Genomic DNA, 22,342 nt, shown 5'->3' on the forward strand with positions numbered 1-22,342 from the left:
CTCAACGGGTAGTTCTAAAGTAGTCATTATATATAGTAGTATATTACTACTATATATATTACAGTATATTATATATTTACAATATTTTAAGATATTTTAACCTCCCAGTAATCCTGTTGACATGATTCAGCGACACTGTGGTAAAAATCACGTTTTAGAGTCAGAACTTTATACATGAAGAAGTGACACATGAGCGTCAGACAGTGGCTCTGCCTTGGCGGGACCGCCCCCATCCCTATGCCTCCCTCCCTGCCGCGGCTCCAGGCTTGCTAAAGATAAGTCACGGCTGTCGTCCTGCGTGTGACTCTGTCCCCTCCCGCAGGTACGGTGGAGCCCACGGCGGGGGGGAAGACGGGCCTGCAGGACTCCCACTCCAGATTCTACACGGAGCTGTGGTTCATCATCCTCATGGCGGTGCTGGGGCTGATGCTGCTGGCCCTGCTCCTGGGTCTGCTGCTGCAGCGAGCCCTCAGCAAGCCGCCCTTCGTCCGAGAGCGCCCCCCTCTGATGCCCCTGCAGAAGAGGAGCACCATGAGTATGTACGCACCCAGCGACTCCTACCTGGTGAGTGAGCCGCCTGTCAGATATAACCAGCTCAGAGGGGAAGGAGTCATTTTACAATCGTCATTTTACACCCTACATTTCATTTTTAAGCATATTCATGTATTAGAGTACTGTGTATTTATCTGTTGCATATCAGCATTAAAGCAAGGGTGATGGTTAAAGCAACTCTGGTCTCATGCATGCAGTATGGAGAATTCTGTTCCTAAACAGGAGTTGGGGAGCACATTCCCTTGCATGAGACCTTTCTTTTCTTCTTCCTTCCTTTTTCCCATTCCAAGTTCTTGTCCTGTAATAGGCATGTTTGTTCCTATTGTTTACCACAAGAGGGCAGCAATTAGCAAACATTGATTTTACTGTCTAAGCATTTGCACCATCCTGTGGCTGTTATGAAGAACTGTAAAAATGCCATTCTTAAGAAATACCTCATTGTGTATGTATTTTATATACACATGATATATTATATATACGACTAGTTATCACTACTGAAAGTGTAGTAATTACATGTGAACAAGAGTAAATTCACCCACAGACAGATTTCAGTTCTGATTCTGTTACTGCATGGATTTGTGCTCTGTTCTCCTCTGTGACTGCCCTCTGTATGAAAGCCTTTCTTTCTGAATTCCTCCCTTTCTCTGGGCTGTGTTCTTGGCTGTCCTGCATCGTGGCGGTTCTCCCTCCCGCAGAAACCTTCCTCTGAAAACTGCTCTAACCAGAACTCTGCCCCTGTCCCTGCTGCTGAGCCTCCATCTGAGCTGGTAAGCCCGCTGTCACCGTGACAACCCGGCAGGGTCTGTCTGTGTCCGGCTTTCACACGCCCGCTCTCTGATTTCAGTTTGACACGGTGCCCAACTCCACCGACTCCTCCAGCAACGTCACCCTAAAGGCCTTTACAATGCACCTGGAGGTAGGGCTGAGAGTGTGTGCATGCTCTCTCAAACCCGGAGCCCTGGCCTGGGGTTTCACACACCTCTGCCTCCTTTATTTTCCATCCTTTAACAGTCTGCTGCTGTCAGGAGACTGAATGCGGAGTGGCGGATTCAAGTTGGGAATGAGAGTTTCATATGGTGTGGTGTTTGGAGTGGGTTTCTGTCATAAATAAGTTAGGAATGATAGTACTAGGTGGTGTGGTGTTTTGCCGTAGGTTACTGTCATATTTAAGCTGGGAATGAGGTGGTGTTAGATGGTGTGGTGTTCTGGAGTGGGTTTTCTTGGCAGTTAGCAGAGCACGCGTCCGCTCTTACTCACCGGTTAAACACGGCATGCGCTCTCCCGGCCGGCGAGTGTGACAGTAAAAGCGTGTTACCGCTGATGCTGGTGTTACTGCCATGTGCTCCACCTGTGGCTCTCTCATGCGTGACAGACGGAGCAAACAAGGCCAAGAAAACACCCAGGGGCCGAACTGCGGAGAGCACGAGCCTTTGTGTTCACATGCTGACTGACCTCACTGGTGGTTCAGATGCGCGTGGCATTTACAGCTCGGCCCGTTCCGACACCACGTCCTGCTGCACGGCATGAAGGGACGGCATGTGACTGGACCTCACTTCGCTTCCCTCTTGTCGCGTGCGCTGAACTTCCTGTCCTCCACTTCCGTCCCGTTCAGGGCCTGACGGACACCAAGATCTCGAGCGGCAGGACTGGTGTGGGTAACCACAGCTCCCGCGGCATGCCTGTACTCCGGGTCCCACATCAGACCCAGCTGAGCCACGCCTACTCCCAGAATTCCCTGCACCGCAGCGTCAGCCAGCTCATCGACAACCACGACAAGAAGTCCCTGATGGAGGACGGGGCGTGGGACCCGGGCGTGCAGGGTCACGACAGCGGGATGGTGAGGGTTCCCTCTGCTTCTGACCCTCGGAGCGTGTGAGTTACGCTAAGCTGTGTGGTGACCTTTCTCTCCTCTTTCAGTTTGCCGAGGATGAGGAGTTTGCTGACGCTATCAAAGGCTTCAGCACGGTGAGGAAGGAGCACACCATGTTCACAGACACGCACCTATAGCTGTGCTGCGTTCGGACCCCGGGAGAGCCCCGCGGCGAAGCCTGTCCTGCCGGGACACCGCTACACCCTGCTCTGCTCTCTCCTCTGATTCATGGACTCTCTGAAGGCTTGTAAAATGCAGTGACGGCTTTAAGAGCTCCGAAACGTGAAATCATCCTTGTAACCTTTACAGGTGATGGAAACATTGTGATATATGAAGTGATTTTTATGATAAGAGAGAAAACAGCACTTAAGCATCCTTGTTTGGCGATGGAGGGGCTTTCAGAGGTGCGTGAGAGAGCACAGTGACCTCCCTCTGTGGATCCTCATGTTCCATACACACATAGAGCTGGGCCTCTTTAAAGCACAGACGCTAAAGGTCAAATGGGCAGTTTAAAAAAAGAACGAAGGAATTTAACGAAGGAAAAAAAGCATAATTTCAGAATGAAATCCAAGCCCAGAGGATATGATTGTTTATTTCCAAGTCTGAGTTCTGTAGACAGTGTATTATGGTCTGTCGTGGTCATATAGAATAGCGGGATGCACAGAGTTTATTAGTTATCTGGACTTTGGGCAGAGCCAATCTGACTCTCAGGAGACCTCTATGGTACCTTCACTCCTCTGTGGGGCTGGAGAGAGAGAAAAGGCCTCCTCTGTCTGACCTGTCTTCTGTAACGGTACATGCATATGGAGACAGAGAACACTGCCGTTTTAGTTTAGGAGAGTGATGGCTGACTTTTGAAGTGTTCTAATTTAGCCATGTCAAAACCTTTACCCTGCGAAGTTATTTACATGTGAAGTTGTGCCTACTTAAATTGTCAATATGGAGAATGTTTTTAATCAGATGTTTAAATCTGTGAAAAAGCCAATAATTTTGAATGTGTCTTAAATGTGCACATGAATGTATAATCACATTGTGTTGTTTTGACTTGTGAGGTCGTTTTCAATGGATACAGCAGGCTGTGTGTCATTATTACTGATAAATGTTACCTTTCTAAAGGTACTTATCAAAGAACAATCATGTATAGTGTTTCTGCTTTAGTATTAAGGGTATATTGTATAGAATTTTATACACTGACAGTATTACTGAGTATTTATCAAAGAAACTTTTGTCTCATGTTAAGAATATTGTCTGCTTTGCTTTGCGAAGTAGTGCTTCTTCATGTGAATGACACGCAGTCCTTAAAAGAGAGTGAACTAAACAAATCAGCGTAGACAATCCTTCACACAGTCACTCGTTTTTTCAGTGCTTATTTTTAGGGACAGGGACTATCACAGGAAAGGACTCTTTGTTCCATCTGAGATGATCATTTGATTTGGTGTACTATTATTTACCTCAGTATAGACATGACAGGGTAAAGCTGTTCTGCAGCGGTGATAATCAGTGTGAAAAATGAGAATGTTCAGCCATGCACACACATCATTTGGTGCTTTAAACAGGAACTCTGAGATAGTCCTGCTGCACTGTGACCGAACCACCTCTCCTGCTGTAGCAATCGGTATAGTGATGAGTACCACAGCATCATTCTGAGGCCTTGTAACTAGTCAAACATCAGCATTACATTCATTCATACACCTCTCAAATTTCATCTGACTTAATGAAATTCTTTGTACGTGTCGATTTCTGTTTTAAAAGTAAATGAAACCAAGCTTTTCTTTAGGCTTCTCTGCATGGTAATTTAATGTAAATGTTTTAAATCCTGTCTATTCAGTATATATTGCAATAAATGCTCTTTCTGTGGAATGAAACATTGTTTCGTATATCTGCATAATTCTTATGGGAAACTGAAAAAGGTTCTGAGGACAAAATTTGACATTCATTAATTCAAATTTGTATAGAAGTCATAATGTAAAGTTTTATTTTTTTGCATGATAATGATTTTGCTGTGCTGTGTTAGAGGCTGGTGAGGGGCGGCAGTAATTCAGAATCTGGTTCTAACCCTTCAGTTTCATGTACAGCGATACATGCATGTTTTACCATCGTGTCAGAAAGTCCTACAGTGTTGAATCTTTTAACATTGGGATGCACTCACTGTAATGACAGTTATGACCTTCTCAACAGTGCAGCCGGGCAGGTTATCCCATCATCACTTTACTTCCCCTCATGGTAAATATTTGATATAACAAAACAGATGGTCAGATGAACATGACAATAACGTTCTGTTTCCAAAAATGGTTACTGACTTACTAAACTATGACTCTAACTTACTGCATTGTTACATGATGGAAGTTCAAAGGAATGCCCATTTGGACAGAAATTAACATAGCCATATATTTACTATAGTTACAATTTGTATGTTAGGTTGAAACAGTATCATTCTCATATCAAGGAACCTAGAATTAAAAGCGATTTTTTTTTTGTAACTACAAAATAAAACCAGCTCGGTTGCAGTGTAAAGTGTTCAAAACGCCCTCTGGTGGCCGTAGTTGGTGTAACTATGAAGTGACATCTGTCTGGCTTTAATTCGGTGTTTAGAGCGCCCTCTGGTGGAAAAAGAATATCAGTACAAAATGCATTTTTTTTTTTTGTTAGAGCGCCCTCTAGTGGTTCACTTTGGCAAACTACAAAACAATATTTGCATACATTTAGGGCGCCATCTGGTGGCGAAACACTTGTAACTACAATACAAAACCAGCTTTTTTGCAGTGTAAAGTGTTCAAAACGCCCCCTGGTGGCCGTAGCTGGTGTAACTATGAAGTGACATCTGTCTGGCTTTAATTCGGTGTTTAGAGCGCCCTCTGGTGGAAAAGGATGTGAGTACAATTTTTTTTGTTAGAGCGCCCTCTGGTGGTACAGTTTGGCTACTACAAAACTATATTTGCATGCATTCAGGGCGCCATCTGGTGGCGAAACACTTGTAACTACAATACAAAACCAGCTTGGTTGTAGTGTAAAATGTTCAAAACGCCCTCTGGTGGCCGTAGTTGGTGTAACTATGAAGTGACATCTGTCTGGCTTTAATTCGGTGTTTAGAGCGCCCTCTGGTGGAAAAAGAATATCAGTACAAAATGCAATTTTTTTGTTAGAGCGCCCTCTGGTGGAAAAAGAATATCAGTACAAAATGCATTTTTTTTTTTTGTTAGAGCGCCCTCTAGTGGTTCACTTTGGCAAACTACAAAACAATATTTGCATACATTTAGGGCGCCATCTGGTGGCGAAACACTTGTAACTACAATACAAAACCAGCTTTTTTGCAGTGTAAAGTGTTCAAAACGCCCCCTGGTGGCCGTAGCTGGTGTAACTATGAAGTGACATCTGTCTGGCTTTAATTCGGTGTTTAGAGCGCCCTCTGGTGGAAAAAGAATATCAGTACAAAATGCATTTTTTTTTTGTTAGAGCGCCCTCTGGTGGAAAAGGATGTGAGTACAATTTTTTTTTTTGTTAGAGCGCCCTCTAGTGGAAAAAGAATGTGGGTACAATTTTTTTTTTGTTAGAGCGCCCTCTAGTGGTACAGTTTGGCAAACTACAAAATATTTGCATGCATTCAGGGCGCCATCTGGTGGCGAAACACTTGTAACTACAATACAAAACCAGCTTGGTTGTAGTGTAAAATGTTCAAAACGCCCTCTGGTGGCCGTAGTTGGTGTAACTATGAAGTGACATCTGTCTGGCTTTAATTCGGTGTTTAGAGCGCCCTCTGGTGGAAAAGGATGTGAGTACAAAATGCAATTTTTTTGTTAGAGCGCCCTCTGGTGGAAAAAGAATATCAGTACAAAATGCATTTTTTTTTTTGTTAGAGCGCCCTCTAGTGGTTCACTTTGGCAAACTACAAAACAATATTTGCATACATTTAGGGCGCCATCTGGTGGCGAAACACTTGTAACTACAATACAAAACCAGCTTTTTTGCAGTGTAAAGTGTTCAAAACGCCCTCTGGTGGCCGTAGCTGGTGTAACTATGAAGTGACATCTGTCTGGCTTTAATTCGGTGTTTAGAGCGCCCTCTGGTGGAAAAAGGATATCAGTACAAAATGCATTTTTTTTTGTTAGAGCGCCCTCTAGTGGTTCACTTTGGCAAACTACAAAACAATATTTGCATACATTTAGGGCGCCATCTGGTGGCGAAACACTTGTAACTACAATACAAAACCAGCTTTTTTGCAGTGTAAAGTGTTCAAAACGCCCCCTGGTGGCCGTAGCTGGTGTAACTATGAAGTGACAGCTGTCTGGCTTTAATTCGGTGTTTAGAGCGCCCTCTGGTGGAAAAGGATGTGAGTACAATTTTTTTTTTGTTAGAGCGCCCTCTAGTGGTACAGTTTGGCAAACTACAAAATATTTGCATGCATTTGGGCGCCATCTGGTGGCGAAACACTTGTAACTACAATACAAAACTAGCTTGGTTGCAGTGTAAAGTGTTCAAAACGCCCCCTGGTGGCCGTAGTTGGTGTAACTGAAGTGACATCTGTCTGGCTTTAATTCGGTGCGCCCTCTGGTGGAAAAAGAATGTGAGTACAATTTTTTTTTTGTTAGCGCGCCCTCTAGTGGTACAGTTTGGCAAACTACAAAACTATATTTGCATGCATTCAGGGCGCCATCTGGTGGCCGTAGTTGGTGTAACTATGAAGTGACATCTGTCTGGCTTTAATTCGGTGTTTAGAGCGCCCTCTGGTGGAAAAAGGATATCAGTACAAAACGCTTTTTTTTTTCTTTGTTAGAGCGCCCTCTAGTGGTACAGTTTGGCAAATTACAAAATATTTGCATGCATTTAGGGCATCTGGTTTTGCAAACTAGTCTGTCTGGCATTACTTGTATTTGCAGGTTATTTGTGTGCATTTGTCTTCACTCTGGTGTTGCCCAGAGATAAACAGTTATGTGTTGTACAACTCCACTATATGTTGTAAATTGCAAATAATATTTTGTCAGAAATTCCTAAAGCAGTGACAATTAACAAACCATTTCAAGTTTGCTTCGAATGTGGGAGTACGAGTGCAGGGTCAACTATTTATGAGCATAAGGAGGAAAATATGATTCCATGAGCTCCATGACAGATAGAATTCTGTTCACAAAGGCCAAATGCTCCTATTTATTTCAAAGTTCCTCTTGTGGAGAAAATGATCGCTGCAGAACCAAATCTAGGTTATTTAGAACACACCTTGACAAAAATTGCCCTCTGGCATTTATTTACAGTAGAAGCTCTTGTATTTTGATTTCAACACAATTATACTTTGAATGTCAACTGACATCTGGTTTAGTAAAGCAGTATGAAGAGAATGCAGTATGAAGAGAATGCAGTCTGAGATTTAACACTATTACTCAAAACCTACACATCAATTCAGTCTGGGGTTACATACAGATAAGCCTTGAAAGGCATTTCCTTGACCTTCCACACCAAACATTTCTTTCTTCTGTTTTTTGCCACTTTGTACATTCATATTTTCAAACAATTCTCTAGCAAAGACTTTGAAAAATGATAAAAATATTGAAATATACACAGGTTTACCTGTGGGTGAATTGTAGTGGAATGTTAATCTTTTGAAAATGTCTCTTTGGATTATGATATTTCAGCTATCATCTTCACAGTCATAGTCTCTGACATCCTCTATGTAACATCTTAAAGCTGAAATGAGCTTAGCTTATGTTAATCATTTCCTTCAAAACTGAGTGTAGAAAAGAGCTTTAAATATGACCCTAGAGCTTAGAAATGGCTTGTTACACTATTTTAGAAATATAGAAACACAAAAACAAAAAAGACCAATTCTACTACACGGTGGAAAAGACCAAACACTCTACACGTCCTCTCTCTTCTCGAAACAATGTACTCTGTCCTAGTAAAACTGTAAACTGCTGGATATTTCCTCCATAAATGAAGGAATACTCAGGTACAGCAGTTCAAACATATGTACTGCTCAATACTATGCTGGTGGAGTCCACATATACGTGAGATCTACAAATAAATCACTGCTATCACCATCACTAGGAGCCCAATACTACACAAACAAGGTAAAGAGTAATTTTTTTTTTTGCGTAATTCTGAGACATTGTTGACTGTTCCTCTCCTTGGGTGTATCACTGATGTGCTTTTACATCAATGCCCTGTTCACTGTGTGAAAAAGAGTTATGAACTGACAAATTAAAATTTCACAGATGGCTAAAACAAGACCAGATGAGGCAGATCAGGAAGCTATAAAATCTTCCAGATAAAATGGATAAATCCGGGTCCTAGTTTTGACTACTAGGGACAGTGTTTTTGAATACAAGTTGTTTGTGTGATCACCACTTTCAATTTCCACAGCTTACACTGAATTAACGGTGTCTAGCAGAGGCTTTTATCTGGGGTTACATACAATGGCAATATATTGGGGCAATTTACTCAATTCAGTGCTCCATGTAGCTCATATCCCAGTGCTTTAGTCCCTACACCATAATCTTTTGACAGTTTTTTTTATTATAGTTCACTTTTTTACTTCCTCAGAAGTGTAATGTGATGGAGCCCAGCAGGGCGGCGCCGTTGAGCTGCCTGTGCTAGCTGTCCTCCTGCGCGTTGGTCCTGAGCAGTTGCAGCTCCTCCTCCAGGCTGCTGATCCGCTCCAGCAGGGCGGCCCGGTCCTGTTGGGCCTGCTGCTCTGCCAGCCAGCGGGCCTCCTGGATCTTCCTCTCGTACCACTGCTCCAGCTGCGTCGACACGGCCTCGAAGAAGTACTGCGTCACCTCCACCGCGTGCATGTTATCCCGCACCTGGGTGAAGGACGGCTCTGCCGGCCGGTCCGCAAAAAACTCCAGCGTCCGGGAGGCCGTGTGGCTCTTAGCCCAGGCCAGAGCTTGCTTCTTATGGTGCCTTGCCCTGTGCCGGCCCCTCTCTCTGTCCTTAGCCTGGAAACCATCGCCGTCTCTCTCCCAGCTCCGGTACTGCCTGCCGCTGCAGCGCCGCCCGGTGGCAGGGGACAGGCTGCTCGCCCTGCTGAAGTAGCCGTCACAGTTCAGCTGCGGCCTGGGCTCCCCGGGGGCCACGTCCTGCAGTTCCCGATGCGGCCTCCGGGGGTCAGTAGAGGCGAGGGCTCGCTCCTTGGGGCGGACGATGCGGGGTGAGGATGGCAGTGACTTGTTGCCTGTGGGTGCATTGAGCTCTGGCGCGGGCTGCCTTTCGTCTGTGAGGAGAAGAGCAGGAGAGGAGAGGTCAGAGGTCATAAATAAGGGAAGCCTGGAGGGACAAACAGGACGATAACTCCTGATTTTCTGTAGGCCCACTGCTAAACCTCTTTAAAACAGACTTCCCACTGGAAGCCACACAAAATGAGGAAGAGAAAACTCTGACATCTGATCAATCAATTGGCTTAAAATGCAACATTTTGTAAATGTACTTACGCTGAAAAGTAAACACTGTACTTTGTAATGTCATATAATGTGTTCATCTGTGTACCTTTTATAATGCATCATACACTTATGAAAGCTGCAAAATCTGTGCCGTGTAACTCTCCCTGAACAAGGGCAGCTGCAGGGCAAATCGACATAAAACTGGGATAGTTTAGCTCACAGTAACCTGCACCTGAGAACAGCTTGGTAGTTTGGCATGCCCTACAGCATTGTGTCAGCACGCTACGTTTCAAAAAACAAGGCCTCACACGCATCAACCCCATTTCATCCTGCAAGCTCACACCTGCGCACTGGCATTACCTGGAGAGCTGTCCAGCTTAACCACAAAGTACTGCCTCCCTGGTGCCTCCTCTGCAGCGGACTCAGAAGCGCCCTCTGCTGGGCTAGGGCCGTCCCCGCAGGGAGGCGGCGGCTCCGGGAGGCCCTCCGGGTCAGCCTCGACGGGGGCCTGTCCGGGGGGCGGAGACGGGCGTGGCCTGGTGTGGCGGGAGTCACCGCGTAGGCGTCCCTCCACGTGCTGCACCTTGGAGAGGCACCAGCTCTTCAGGTCGTTCACCACAGAGGCCTGCTTGGAGGGAGGAGAGACAGAGAACGTGATGTTATGAGACGGGCGCATGGCAAACCGAACAGCCCCTCAGGCACTACATAACATCATCATACATGGTGTGACCCTATCAACGCCATGCATGTGGCAAAAAAAAGACCCATCATCACTCTTCATCCATCTTAACCATATTTGCATCTACAGATATTTTTGAGATGGTTTAAGATTCCTAATTCTATAAGTGTTCAAAATATGAAAACTGCATGTGAGTGTCCCCAACACAACCTTAAAATACACCTCAAAATAATACATTCCATAAGATCAATTTATATCAAATAGTCATAATTCAGAGTAGGCCTGCTGATAAATTCAATCAGATGTTGTGAAAGTGGAACGCAAGTTATTATGAAAAAAAAAAGATGTCAAGATGGCAACAAACAGTGATATGACTGACACTTTCTGAAAGACACGTGTGTTACCTGTCTCTTCTCCCCCTCGAGACGTTCCAAGGTGACCCTCTGCTCAATTCGCTGAAGACACGCCACCCTCTCAGCTGACACCCTCTCTTGCATGAGTTTGTCCAGCACTTTAATCTGGACCCAGGAAAACAAATTCTACTGGATTAGAGCCTCATAGATACCTGAACTGATCAATCAGACTGATTTTCTGAAAGGAATACATGTAACAGATTTTTATAGATTTTACAGATCCGTGTCTGTGCATAGGTATGTGTTACTCCATGCTAATTTAGCCTCTTCTAAGAAAATAAGAGTCATTATTTTCTGCAGAGAAGCTCTGCGTTTGATCATACATCCACACTAGCAGGGGGAGCTGAGAATTACATGCAAACCTGGTGTTTGTTCTTGCGGTCAATCTGCCCCAGTTTGCAGTTCATCTGCTCCTGAGCAGTGTGAATCTCAGACTTCATCTCCTCTTTGGTGGCCTCCAGTTGGTTCTCTAGTCTGTTGAGAAGGGGTTCGCACCGACAACCATTCAACGGAGCCTGACAAAAAAGGAGAAAGAATGCTGTGACCCCATGACGTGTCAGAGCTCAGACTGGCCCCTACAGGTGATGATATCCCATGAGGCATTGCAGTGTTCCCTGCACTCACCTGCATGATCTTCCCGTCCTTGCCCCGGTACAGGGTGTACAGCTGATAGGCTTTATAGCAGTGAGGGGGCGGGGCCAGAGGGGAGGAGCCACGCCGCCTGCTCCTCTTGTGATTAGTTTCGCAGCGTCTGTTCTCTCGCTTGGAGAGCGGCTCAGACAGCATGGACTACAAAAACAGCCAACAGAAACCATACGATCAGAGCCCCACCGGGCCACCAGAAGAGCAAGATTTTATTGGTAACCTTACCACCAGCACCCAATCCAGCCCGTAAAGTGACCCCTTATTGCCCTGCCTGGCTGTTTCCTTCTCTCTCAAACTCCGCGGGGACAGACTGCCTGGTAGTTGGCCAGTGCCTTCCACTGGCATCTGAGGAATCAGTCACTGAGTGCCAAATTACACTGCATCGGCAAGGTCTGATTCCAGCATGCACGGACACAATTTCAGCAACTACTTCTCAGCCTTAATTGTTAGTTTTTTAATACAGGAGCCAGCAAGTTTCTGACTTAAAAGTAACTGTAAAACATGCAGGACTCCAGCCATCTAGGACTGATATTACTTACCTCTGATTCAGAATAACCCAGATCTTCTTACACAACTCAGTGATGATATCATACCTTTTCCTTTAGTTTCTTCTTTCTGTGCTTTTTGGGGTGGGATTTCACTGCGTTCTCCGTGGGGTCACTCCGTCGGTCGCTGGATATTTGGATCGCCTGGTCGCTGCTCTGGGTGTCCCCGGCTATCGATGCACTTTCCTGCTAGGAGACCCAGAGACACAGAGTGAAACAGCAGAGTTCCCGTTTCCTTCCTGCTTCATACGCAAGGCTAGTAGTGTGGCACAGCACTTGATGAGCTGCACTTGTAACCTAGAGGTTGCAGGTTTGATTCCCCAGGTTGAATATTACTTGTTTCCTTAGAAACTGTAAGCTGTGCAAGTTGCCCTGGACAGTGGCATCTACTTAGCAAGAGATACCATACATAGTGTTACACAATGCAAAAATTGAGAAATATTGCAGAAAGGATACCCAGAACTGCATACAGTATATAAAACCAGTAGTCACAATTTCCATTTATAAAATGTGTCTAATTTAAGGTTGAAATACATTTTTTTGAAATACATTTATTTGAAATTACATGAAAATGAAAAGTACTGGTACAAATGGCCCGTCTAAGGTAGATCTTTAAATGCTGGCAAGTCTAACCAGGCACTGTCCCTCAGACAGTCCCTTTCTTCAAAGAACGACTCAAGGTGCCTTTCAGTTGAGCAGACCCCAAAATCCCTGTAACTGCATCCCTCGGAATGAAGACACAGCAGATTGCTGAGGCAGTCATCTTGTGTAAAAACTGACCAGCGTGTGTGTAACACTCCCTCCCACTCATGGGGACATCATGGAGGGCGTGTCCGTGTTCGGTGCCGTTACCTTGCTCGGTAGCAGTTCATCTCTGGGGACGGAGTTCGCCCGTCGCTCCGCCTTCAGCTTGTCCCTTCGCTTCCTCACACACCTCCCTCGCGCGAAACTTTGAACCTGCGCACCCAAGAAAGGTGCCGAAAGTTCAGGCCAGGCTGAATCACCTCACTGCTTTCTAATTCAGTTTTACCAGCACTCATTAGAGTCACAGACAAGTGGTGGCTAAGATGATCCTCAGGTAAGTCGATCTGCACAGTGTAAGGTAAAGAGTCACACTGATCCCGTTAAGTGAGGAATCTCCTGTCCCCGTACTTCAGCGGCAGACCGGGAATGTGAAGAGTAATCGCATGCAGATGCGCTCACCTGAGGCGCTTTGGTCAGCAGCAAAGCCACATCCGGGTTGTTGTGCTCTCTGGCCTGGTGCAGCGCAGTCTGACCTGCCTGCAACACAGAGAACAGTCCCGGCTTTACTCACTGGACCCCACACAGTATCAACCACATCATTATAATACCAACACACGCAACTCTCACAGTGCTCTTCAACAAACTCAGTGTGCTTCACACAGCGGCACCAGGAAGAGGAATGTAGAAATTAAACTTTTCTAATTTCCTGTCTTGCCCATGAGAATCATTGCCAGGACATAATATGTAGACATACCTTTATAAAAATGGCTTTGATCTTGAAAATTATTTTCCATACTGCAGGAAGAACCTTCAGTCTAAAGTTTGGTCTGTGTTCTTGTTTTCACGCAGTACCTTTGTTTAACCAGAGGCATTTAATAAGGGAGACTACACACACTGCATTCTACCCTGGTTTGGCTAGGGAGTTTCAGTGTTAATTTCATTTTGGTGGCGGGACAGAGTAAAGTGCGTACAGTTGCGTATCTTGCAAGAATCAGACTTCTTTAGTTTATCCTTTAGTCCCTGTTTCCGGAACCTTCCACATATTCTGAGCATTCTGGCTGGCTTGCGTTGGATTTATTGTGACGGTTATCTAAGACTGGAATTCTGCTTGTCCTGGAAAGTCTGACCTTACTTGCTCGCACAGTCTTGGCACTCACATTGTTCTGGATGGTGCTGTCAGCTCCTGCCTCCAGAAGGAGTCTTGCAGTTTTCTTATGATTCAGAGTGGCAGCGATATGAAGAGCTGTATCTCCCACCTGTTTTTTTTTTTTTAAAAAAATCCCGTTATATTCGCTCTGCTGGAGATAATGATTGGCACTCTGCTGTACCAGCATCAGATCCCATCAACAGCTAACTTGAGTGGTATGATGGGCAAATAAAACCCAGAGAAAGTGTCTGGTTGGCTCTCTTGAACATCAACTACCGCAGACAAGGCATGCATTATGTAAGGTCAATTTTATATACACTCTGTACGTTTACGTGTTGCTTTCATTTTCTCCAACTCTTATTTTTAAGCTACATATGTTTTTGACATTGACTTTTTTTTTTTTTTTTTTACTTTTCTGAGACAGAGAGAGGGAGAGAGAGAGAGAGAGAGAGAGAAAGAGAGGGAGAGACAGAGAGAGGGAGAGAGGGACACAGAGAGAGGGAGAGACAAACAGCGATTGGGCTGGGATTGGGACATATCAATACATTTACACACAACCACAGTATGGAGTCTGTTAAAGCTCTACTGACCATTCCATTGGCCACACAGTCATCACTTTGGATGCCATGGAAACGGACTGTAATGTGATCTCTGCAATCACTCACCTGATTCCTCTCGGCCACAGAGCAGAAGGCACCGAGTAGTATCTTGATCACAGCCACGTGGTTGTAGCGGGCTGCGATATGCAAGCTGGTATCGCCCACCTGAGGCAAAGGGAAAAGGCTTCAGGGCTTCAGTGATAACCTACAGTGGGCAGCTTTGTGGAGCACTGGTTTGAGACGTGGACATACTGCCGGAGAGGTGCATGCTTCCATCTCAGATACGACACTTTTTTGATACACACTAATTGATATTTTTTTAACCGTAGGACAGCCATTTCTAAGCAACACCGTCTAGTGAGCAATGCATACATCACCTGGGAACAGTAACACAGGGTAACAACGAAGTGGATAAAAGAAACAGGCTTGAGTTACAAAATGTAAACTGATTATAAAATTAAAAAAACTTGTAAAAACCTGTATTTCAATATTGGTATTTTGTGCTCTACAATGCAGTTCACAGTAAGTAAGGCCGCCTGCCCCATGCAGCGTTCCTGAGATGTTAGAGAACTCACATTGTTCTTGCTGTCCGGCCGGGACCCTCCTACTAGCAGCACTCGACAGCTCTGGGCGTGGCCGTTCTGACACGCAAGGTGGAGAGCCGTGTTTCCTGCCTGAAGGAGCAGAGGAAAGGCCAGGTAGAATGACTATACACATCCTAACCACTAGGGGGCAATATGGTAAACTTGTCCTGCCGGCTCAAATAAGGTGTTTTTAGTAAGCGTTTTCTGTTACACGCTTGCTTCTAGCAAGCGATGTTCTACAAATTGTATACACAATAATACAACATTTTAAGTATAAATACACATATACTGTACATATATATATTAAGTGTATATATAGTGTTTTTATTGGAACTGTGTGTATAAAATAGCTCTTAAACACTCAAATCCAGTTGCAGATTCTAGACTTCCACATCACAAACAGAATGTTTACCAGATATTGCTTTTGGAAACGTCAAATATCAACAGTTATTTCACTTCACAACAGACATCACACTGCAGTTTCTATTTTAGTTCAGGACCATTTACCTTATTCTTCGCATGGACGTTGCCACCAGCCTTAACCAACAGCTTGACCGATTGGCTAAACCCATGCCAAGAGACCTCATGCAAAGGGGTGTTGCCATCCTACAGGAAAGGGTCAACATATTCAATAAGGATCACACAGTAAAACTTTCCTGATGTAACTGATCAGCTTTGTCAAAACCATGTAACAGGATTAGCAGGCCATAAACACTCAAATCACAAGCCACCAGCTGTCAACATTAATAAATTATGCATGCCTTAATTATTCATCTGTTTGGCAGACCCTCTTATTAGCAATATACAATGGCATTTTGGCAAGATGCACATTAATTTCAAACACACAAGAAAGAACACATCCATATTCACAGAACAGGTACAGTAAAATGGTGATGGGGCGTGAAGCTGTCAAAAAGTAAACTATAACTGAGCATAAATCTATAGTACTAACTTATCTTCATCGGCAGCATATGGCATCACAGTAATACACAGGGCTGAATAACGGTATATAAGGAGACGCGTGTGGACCTGCTGAAGCGCTACACTCCAGCAAACTTAGCAGAGGCCTCTTTCACAGCCTGGAGCACAGGGGCATTGTGGGAAAGCCTGGAGGACGCCCTGTGGTTGGGCAGTATCGTGTCTCGCGCGCTTACCTTGTCCTGTCGGTCCAGGGCGCATCCTTCCTGGATCAGGGCAGAGATGATGTCAGTGTGGCCCACCACTGCTGCGCGGTGTAAGGCCGTCTGCTCACCCTGCAAAAGCACAGGACAGAGACCACCTTCCAGATCCTTCCGGCAACTGGAGCCACGTAATCACTAGTTATCAGGCCAACACATGGCACAGATGTTAAGGAGATGGGACACACTCTGAGATTCAGCATTGTGGAAGGTGGAGAGTAACTAAGGCTAATGATACAGGGAAGAGCTCAAGGACCACAATCCTACACATTTACCAAGTTTCTTTCAACTGCTAACACTCTCAGAACTGAGGAGGGAAGCTAATCTGATTAGATCTGGCCATGATATAGTTGGATCAAGTCATTAAATGGCTAGAATAACAAAAGTCTGGGACACTACCCTCCAGGAAAGGGGAACAGCTTTTTTTCCTTGACTGTCAGAACAATCCAATTCTGAGCCACTAGAGGTCAGTATTATAAAAGAAATACTTGTTTCAACAGATTAAGCTGGATCTGTCTGCAGGAAGACAGAACGGTGATTACAATAAACACACCACCAGGAAGTTTCATAGTCACAAAAGCTGGAGTTTCACTTGCTATTCACGCAGTTTTTAATAAAAGTAACTCAGTGTAAGTCAGCCAAAGAATATCTCGGTCTAGGTATAAACTCAACATTCTGGAAAACATTTTCTCATTAAAATTGACTACTGAACTGGTAAAAGTGCTGAAAAAAAACTGTCCCATTCTATCATTAAATGTTAGTCTGAACCGTTCTGAAAGAGTAAAAAGCAGCAGGTGGAAGCATGCCCTCCACTGGGACTCACATCGTCCTGCACGTCCAGGTCGCAGCCAGCCGTCAGCAGGATCCGCACGACCTCCGCATGACCTTTATAGGCAGCCAGGTGCAGGGGGGTGCGGCCGTACTGCAGACACAGAGCACACTGTCACACGCTGGGTCACACATGGGCACACACTCAGAGGCACAAGCTGCAGGCTTCAGAGCAACAAGCTGATGCCATCCCACTCACACCCCCTCCCCCCACCGCCACCCACCACAGACCCCCGCCAGCATCAGAGGATAGCCGGCAGAATCCATTTGCTTAATAAAGTACCGGTAAACAAACAAACGTTTAATCCTGGGTTGAGAGGAGGATAAACTGCGGGGTTTAAAGCTCTTGTGAGTGTAGCCCTCTCACCGCTCAGCAAGCACTGCTGTATTTCCCATCTGGCTGGCAGCATTAAAGGGGCCACGGTACTGATCCCACCTGAGTTCAGTGCTGGGCCAATGGGACGAGGGTCCGCAAAAGAACATCCCTTTGAAGAGCATATAGGGTACTTTTTATGAAGCATCATCATGCCTTATCCTACTACAAAGACTTTTATTTTTATACATCAATTAGAACTTGAAATACTCCTCCTTGATTTTTTTGCATGGTGCAGTTAATGAAACCCAGGGAAAGCATTTTGTTGCCCACTGAGCGAAGAGCCGCTCCATAAAAACAGGTGGTATGCCCAACCAAATACTTACCCTAAGTTTCACCGACGTAAAAAACATGTATTTATTACCTCATTATGCACTATGCCGCTAACAAGAAAGAGGTGCATTCAAAGACATGAAACTAATCTGACAAACAAATTAATATGTAGTCCTCTATCTAAACTTCAGTAGCAAGAAAAAGAATTTAGACACAAATGAATTCTATTTTCTGAAGTAACATATCAAAGCAGCCCAAATTTCAAAGCAGTTTTCCCTTTCAGAGGCACTTCAGCATGCCTGAACAAGGCATAATTTAATGACCCCGCTTAAACGCTTAATAGCAACATAATGAGAACTAATCCAGTCTTACTACACGTACAGCATAATAGGAAATAATGTCTTGGCGCGGAACCAGTCGTGTTGACATTTTGATGCCAGTCGTACTTAAGCTGTGGGGTTGAATACAGTGTAATTAGTGGCTGTCAGCACTGCCTGGTAGCAAAGGCCTCGGCTCAAGCCCCCTCTCCTACCACACTCTTTATTAAAACCCTGGACTCGGAGATGAGAAAGTGGCGATCCTGAGCGTGCGGTAAGGGGCTCTTTTGGGCGTGGCGCTGAATCTCTGGCCTGACATGAGCAAAAGCGGAGTTGTGTTTCACTCAGGCTTGGACGAGCGCCACCGCTGCGTTTCAGGTAAATCCATTCAGGGTGGGAGACCGCCGTTTCCAGGCAACAGGAGAGAGCTCGTCTGGCCCGTCCCCCTGGCTCGGCTCCTGAATGAAATGTTTCTGACCCCGAAGGTGGATCAGCTCCGACTTCAATAAAACCGTCCCACAATCCTCAGCTCCCTCTCCCTAATTTAGAACATGAATTTGAAAATGAAAGAGTTTCTTGTTTATCTCCATAAAGTGGAGCATGATGTTCACCAGTATGGTAAGTATATTCTAGGTTTCGCTTCAACTGCTTTTAATTCTTACCTTCAATTTGAACAGCTACCTCAGCGCTGACAGAATTTACATTCCCTGACAGTCCTGTCTTGATAAGAAGAAGTGCTCTTGGAAGCGTGCAAGTCAGATTAATAAAATTTACACTTGTATGCTTCCTCTAGTGTAAACACCCAACTCCAACTTTCTTCCACACACAAGGATGGGCCAATACCTGTCAAGTTAAATGAGCACTCACAATATGCCCCCAGCACCAGGATTATGAAACCTCTGTGCGGGAGTATCCAGTCACCAAAAAGATCATCTATCGTTAAAAGATATGCCCTCCTACTGGAATAGATATAACAGGCTTAATTTTAACAGACAGAGGACACTTTATGCTGCTGCCACTCTGAATCACACAAAAGAGCGGAATCTTAAGTCTCTTTTAATAACTATTTAACCATATAAGATTAATATATGTTGGGAAATGCAATTTCAGTGCTGAACCCTGCGATTTTCTGTAGAGTTCAACATAAGCCTGGGGAACAATCACAACATCTTGACTATCTGGATGGATGGGAGGCTGAACAGTAAACCAAAGATTTTTTCCAGTACTTAAACGATATCACGTTCCAGGAACCTTGCACTGAAAGCTTCATCCTATGTTATCACAGGGAACCTTCAATATAAAGAATCCCTTAGTGTAACCTTTCCCTTGTTGATGGTTCTTGACGTCACGGAGTTGACAAAGCAGATTTATGTGACTCAGGAAATACCCCTGCCTTATCGGAGTATCACATTTCAAAAGAACAGATGTAATTATGTCAAACTTTAGAATTATTATCCCGGGTCTTGCCTGTACACCTCCTGTTTATCCTCTTGAAGGAACTCCTTTAAACATCAGAAGCCATTACACTGGATTCAAGCAAATCAACAGCGACAAAGAAACCTTCCAAAACTCAGGGGGTAAGTAATACCAGATTATTATTAAAGTTTGGAATAATGCTTAAACAAACACAGGATTGTCAAAAGCAAAATTAAGATAAATCACGCTGAAGAATTATATACAGTTAACAATACTTTTAAGACATTTTTAACTGTCTCTTCAATGCAGTAAACTGTATAACATATTTTGCACCATGCAGATTTTGCATGAGAGAACTCAGCATGAGCATTACGGGACATGATTCAGCACAGGGTGTAGATTGCATGGAGACAGATTTTTGGTCCCGCAACCACAGCTGTATAGATGGACAGATGGAGGTCCTGTTAAGCTCCTTCACACAAGAACTGAACTGGTTTATATTCATGGCTGGGGTTATGAACTGTGCAAACCATATCACTCTACACACAGCAAACTCAAACTCCATCAGACTGCCCCCAGATTTATGCACACCTGGCGAACAAAATACACTGCGGACACAAACTCATCAAATTCACCTGTACAAACACTGCAGCAGAAACAACTTTACTTCAAAGTGCCCAGTTTTAATTTACCCCATAGCTTCTGAACAGCCCTCCTTCGCCACAGAGGGCTAAAACAGAGAATAATGAACCATTTCAAGTTCCCCGTGTACCATTTAGCCCACCCCTGATGCTCTCATTCCACCATTCTGCGTCATGGGATTATCTAACCACACGAAAAATGCAGATGCCACTTCTGCCTTTTCATGTAGCCCTGCCCTGGCCTGCAGTCAGGTTACACCACACAGAAAAAAAACATATTCTAACAGACACACTCTAATGCACCAGCACACACACACTCTCCTAAGCGTTTAAGCAAGTGAGCGCCACCAGCTGTGACCAGAATGCATTTGGCTTATTCTGAGTCAGGCATTCACACCTGAAAAGGGCTGTTAGCGCAAAAGAAACAAAGGGCCATGAATTGCCCCGTGTCGTGGGTATTGGCGGAATCCTCTGGTTACCTTAGTGACGGCTACTCTGGCACCCCTGTTGATGAGCTGCACGACATTGTCCGGCTGGCCCTTATGGGAGGCAATGAGGAGGCGTTCTGAAAGAGCATGGACCTCAGCATCCTGCTGGTTCATGAATCAGAAGGAGCGGGGGGGGGAGGGTGTCGCTGGGGTAACCGGCCGTGTGCTGTCAGTCCGAGGAGCCCAATCGGCAGGGGCAGCTATCTCATGATCGGCAGAGAGAGAAGACCCAGTCGGCAGCTCCAATGCTCAGTCATGTCATCGCTCATTCCTTGGGACAAAGCGAAAAACAAGTCATGTTAGCAAGCTGCCACTACAATGCAAACCACTGCCGTGAACTCAACACCACTGTGGACATGAAAATATACGATATATATATATATACTTCTTGTGGAAATGACACCGTTTCCCACTGTGGAAATGACACTGTTTCCCATTGGACTCCATTTTTTTTTTCCCCTTAAATGATGTGTCAGAACTGGATTCTGTTTTGTCAAAGTGCGATCCACATTCACAGCCAAACGCCAGACTCATAAACTGTGACCGCAAGCGTTAGAAAGTGCACGGTGAACAGCGGGTTGTGGTTTTTCCGCTTAAACGTTTGTTGTGACCGCAGGCTGAATGACTCAAAGGGAGTTTAGATGCGGTTTACACTCTCATTACAACCACCAGTCTCATCAGCACTCCCATCAATGCTGGGTGGCCCTGACCAAACCCACACAATGCTCTGGCTCTGGAAATATCTGGCAGGCGGTGTCATATTCTTTAAGCGCCAACGCTCTGAGATGCAGATCAAATGACACATGAACAGGTCATCACTTCATGCAATATTATGCCTGCTGAGATTAGCAGGGTATTATAATCCAACCACAAAGCAGTCTGACCTTAATGTTTGATTACATATTTCATCTAGTACTGTTTTTACAGTGCTCCTATAAAACTACCAATAAAACACCTGAAGTTATCTTGTGGTAAAATAAAACCCAGGGAAAGTGCTTGGCTGGACAGCTGGATCACTGTCCATTTTCCAGCACAGACTCAAAACCCCCCTATTCTGATAACACCTGCCTGGGGTCTCTGAACTCAGACCCCTCCCCCTCCTAACATGAATAAAAGCTAGTAGATGTAAAATGGATTGTGACTTAAGCATGGCGGACAAAAGCCTGGTGGTACTTCTAACTTCTGCAGCAGAATAAGGTCAGCCGTACACACATAATGGCGATGCCTGGTGCCTGGAAATCGGCAGTAATAGTTTAAAATAGGACCGTCACAGTGCGTACATACTCCCAATGTGATAATATCTCCCACAATTACACTACATGCTAAGGACGGCGCTAATCATTCAGTATCTGTTAAAGTTAATTGCTTATCTCTACTTTTGCTGCCGATAAGAGCATCTGCCAAGCAAATAAATGTAACATACAAAGTGAAGATTTAAAAAAAAAAAATCAAGCACATAAAGCACAATCGCTTTCTTTCCAGGAATTCATTGTCAAGCACATACAAGTACCCGTCTAAATTAAAATCAAGCTTTATTTAATTACGTATGAAATAATCGTACGCAGCTGAACTAAATATCATTTTGCAGACTGTGAGACTTTGAAGTTTTTATTTAAAGTTAACGGCAAACAATTTTGTGGTTGCATCTGGGTGGATTGAAAAATTTTCATTTTCAGAGTCGGT

At 44.7% G+C, this 22,342-nt stretch overlaps 2 protein-coding genes across 2 annotated transcripts in view; one reads left to right on the plus strand and one right to left on the minus strand.

The window, feature by feature from the left end:
* Positions 1-2,559, plus strand: part of ush2a (Usher syndrome 2A (autosomal recessive, mild)) — a 205,404-nt gene extending 202,845 nt beyond the window's left edge. The window contains exons 69-72 of the mRNA XM_036542709.1: positions 323-564; positions 1,397-1,468; positions 2,165-2,389; positions 2,470-2,559. Coding sequence (XP_036398602.1) covers positions 323-564; positions 1,397-1,468; positions 2,165-2,389; positions 2,470-2,559 — 629 coding nt within the window. The remainder of the gene's footprint in view (positions 1-322; positions 565-1,396; positions 1,469-2,164; positions 2,390-2,469) is intronic.
* A 5,194-nt stretch (positions 2,560-7,753) lies between these two features.
* On the minus strand, positions 7,754-17,418 carry LOC118786816 (ankyrin repeat domain-containing protein 6-like). Its single transcript, XM_036542151.1, has 15 exons — positions 17,383-17,418; positions 17,147-17,263; positions 16,300-16,398; positions 15,653-15,751; positions 15,137-15,235; positions 14,628-14,726; positions 13,973-14,071; positions 13,275-13,352; positions 12,924-13,028; positions 12,120-12,257; positions 11,506-11,670; positions 11,244-11,396; positions 10,873-10,986; positions 10,150-10,417; positions 7,754-9,623 (listed from the first exon to the last, which is right to left on the minus strand). Exons 1-15 carry the CDS (start codon positions 17,416-17,418, stop codon positions 9,001-9,003), a joined length of 2,292 nt encoding a protein of 763 aa, XP_036398044.1. The 3' UTR covers positions 7,754-9,000.
* Between the last annotated feature and the right edge of the window lie 4,924 nt (positions 17,419-22,342).

Source organism: Megalops cyprinoides, chromosome 12 (genome assembly GCF_013368585.1).
Source record: "Megalops cyprinoides isolate fMegCyp1 chromosome 12, fMegCyp1.pri, whole genome shotgun sequence".
Classification (NCBI taxonomy): domain Eukaryota; kingdom Metazoa; phylum Chordata; class Actinopteri; order Elopiformes; family Megalopidae; genus Megalops; species Megalops cyprinoides.

What these genes read in the sequence shown, in the direction of transcription:
- LOC118786816 (XM_036542151.1), bottom strand. Translation starts at nt 17,418, where the DNA reads ATGGATTCTGCCGGCTATCCTCTGATGCTGGCGGGG. An exon ending in ACGTCCATGCGAAGAATAAG is followed by an intron (nt 15,236 to 15,652) that starts GTAAATGGTCCT and finishes CTGCTCCTTCAG; the next exon opens with GCAGGAAACACGGCTCTCCA. An exon ending in AGGACGGGAAGATCATGCAG is followed by an intron (nt 11,397 to 11,505) that starts GTGAGTGCAGGG and finishes CTTTTTTGTCAG; the next exon opens with GCTCCGTTGAATGGTTGTCG.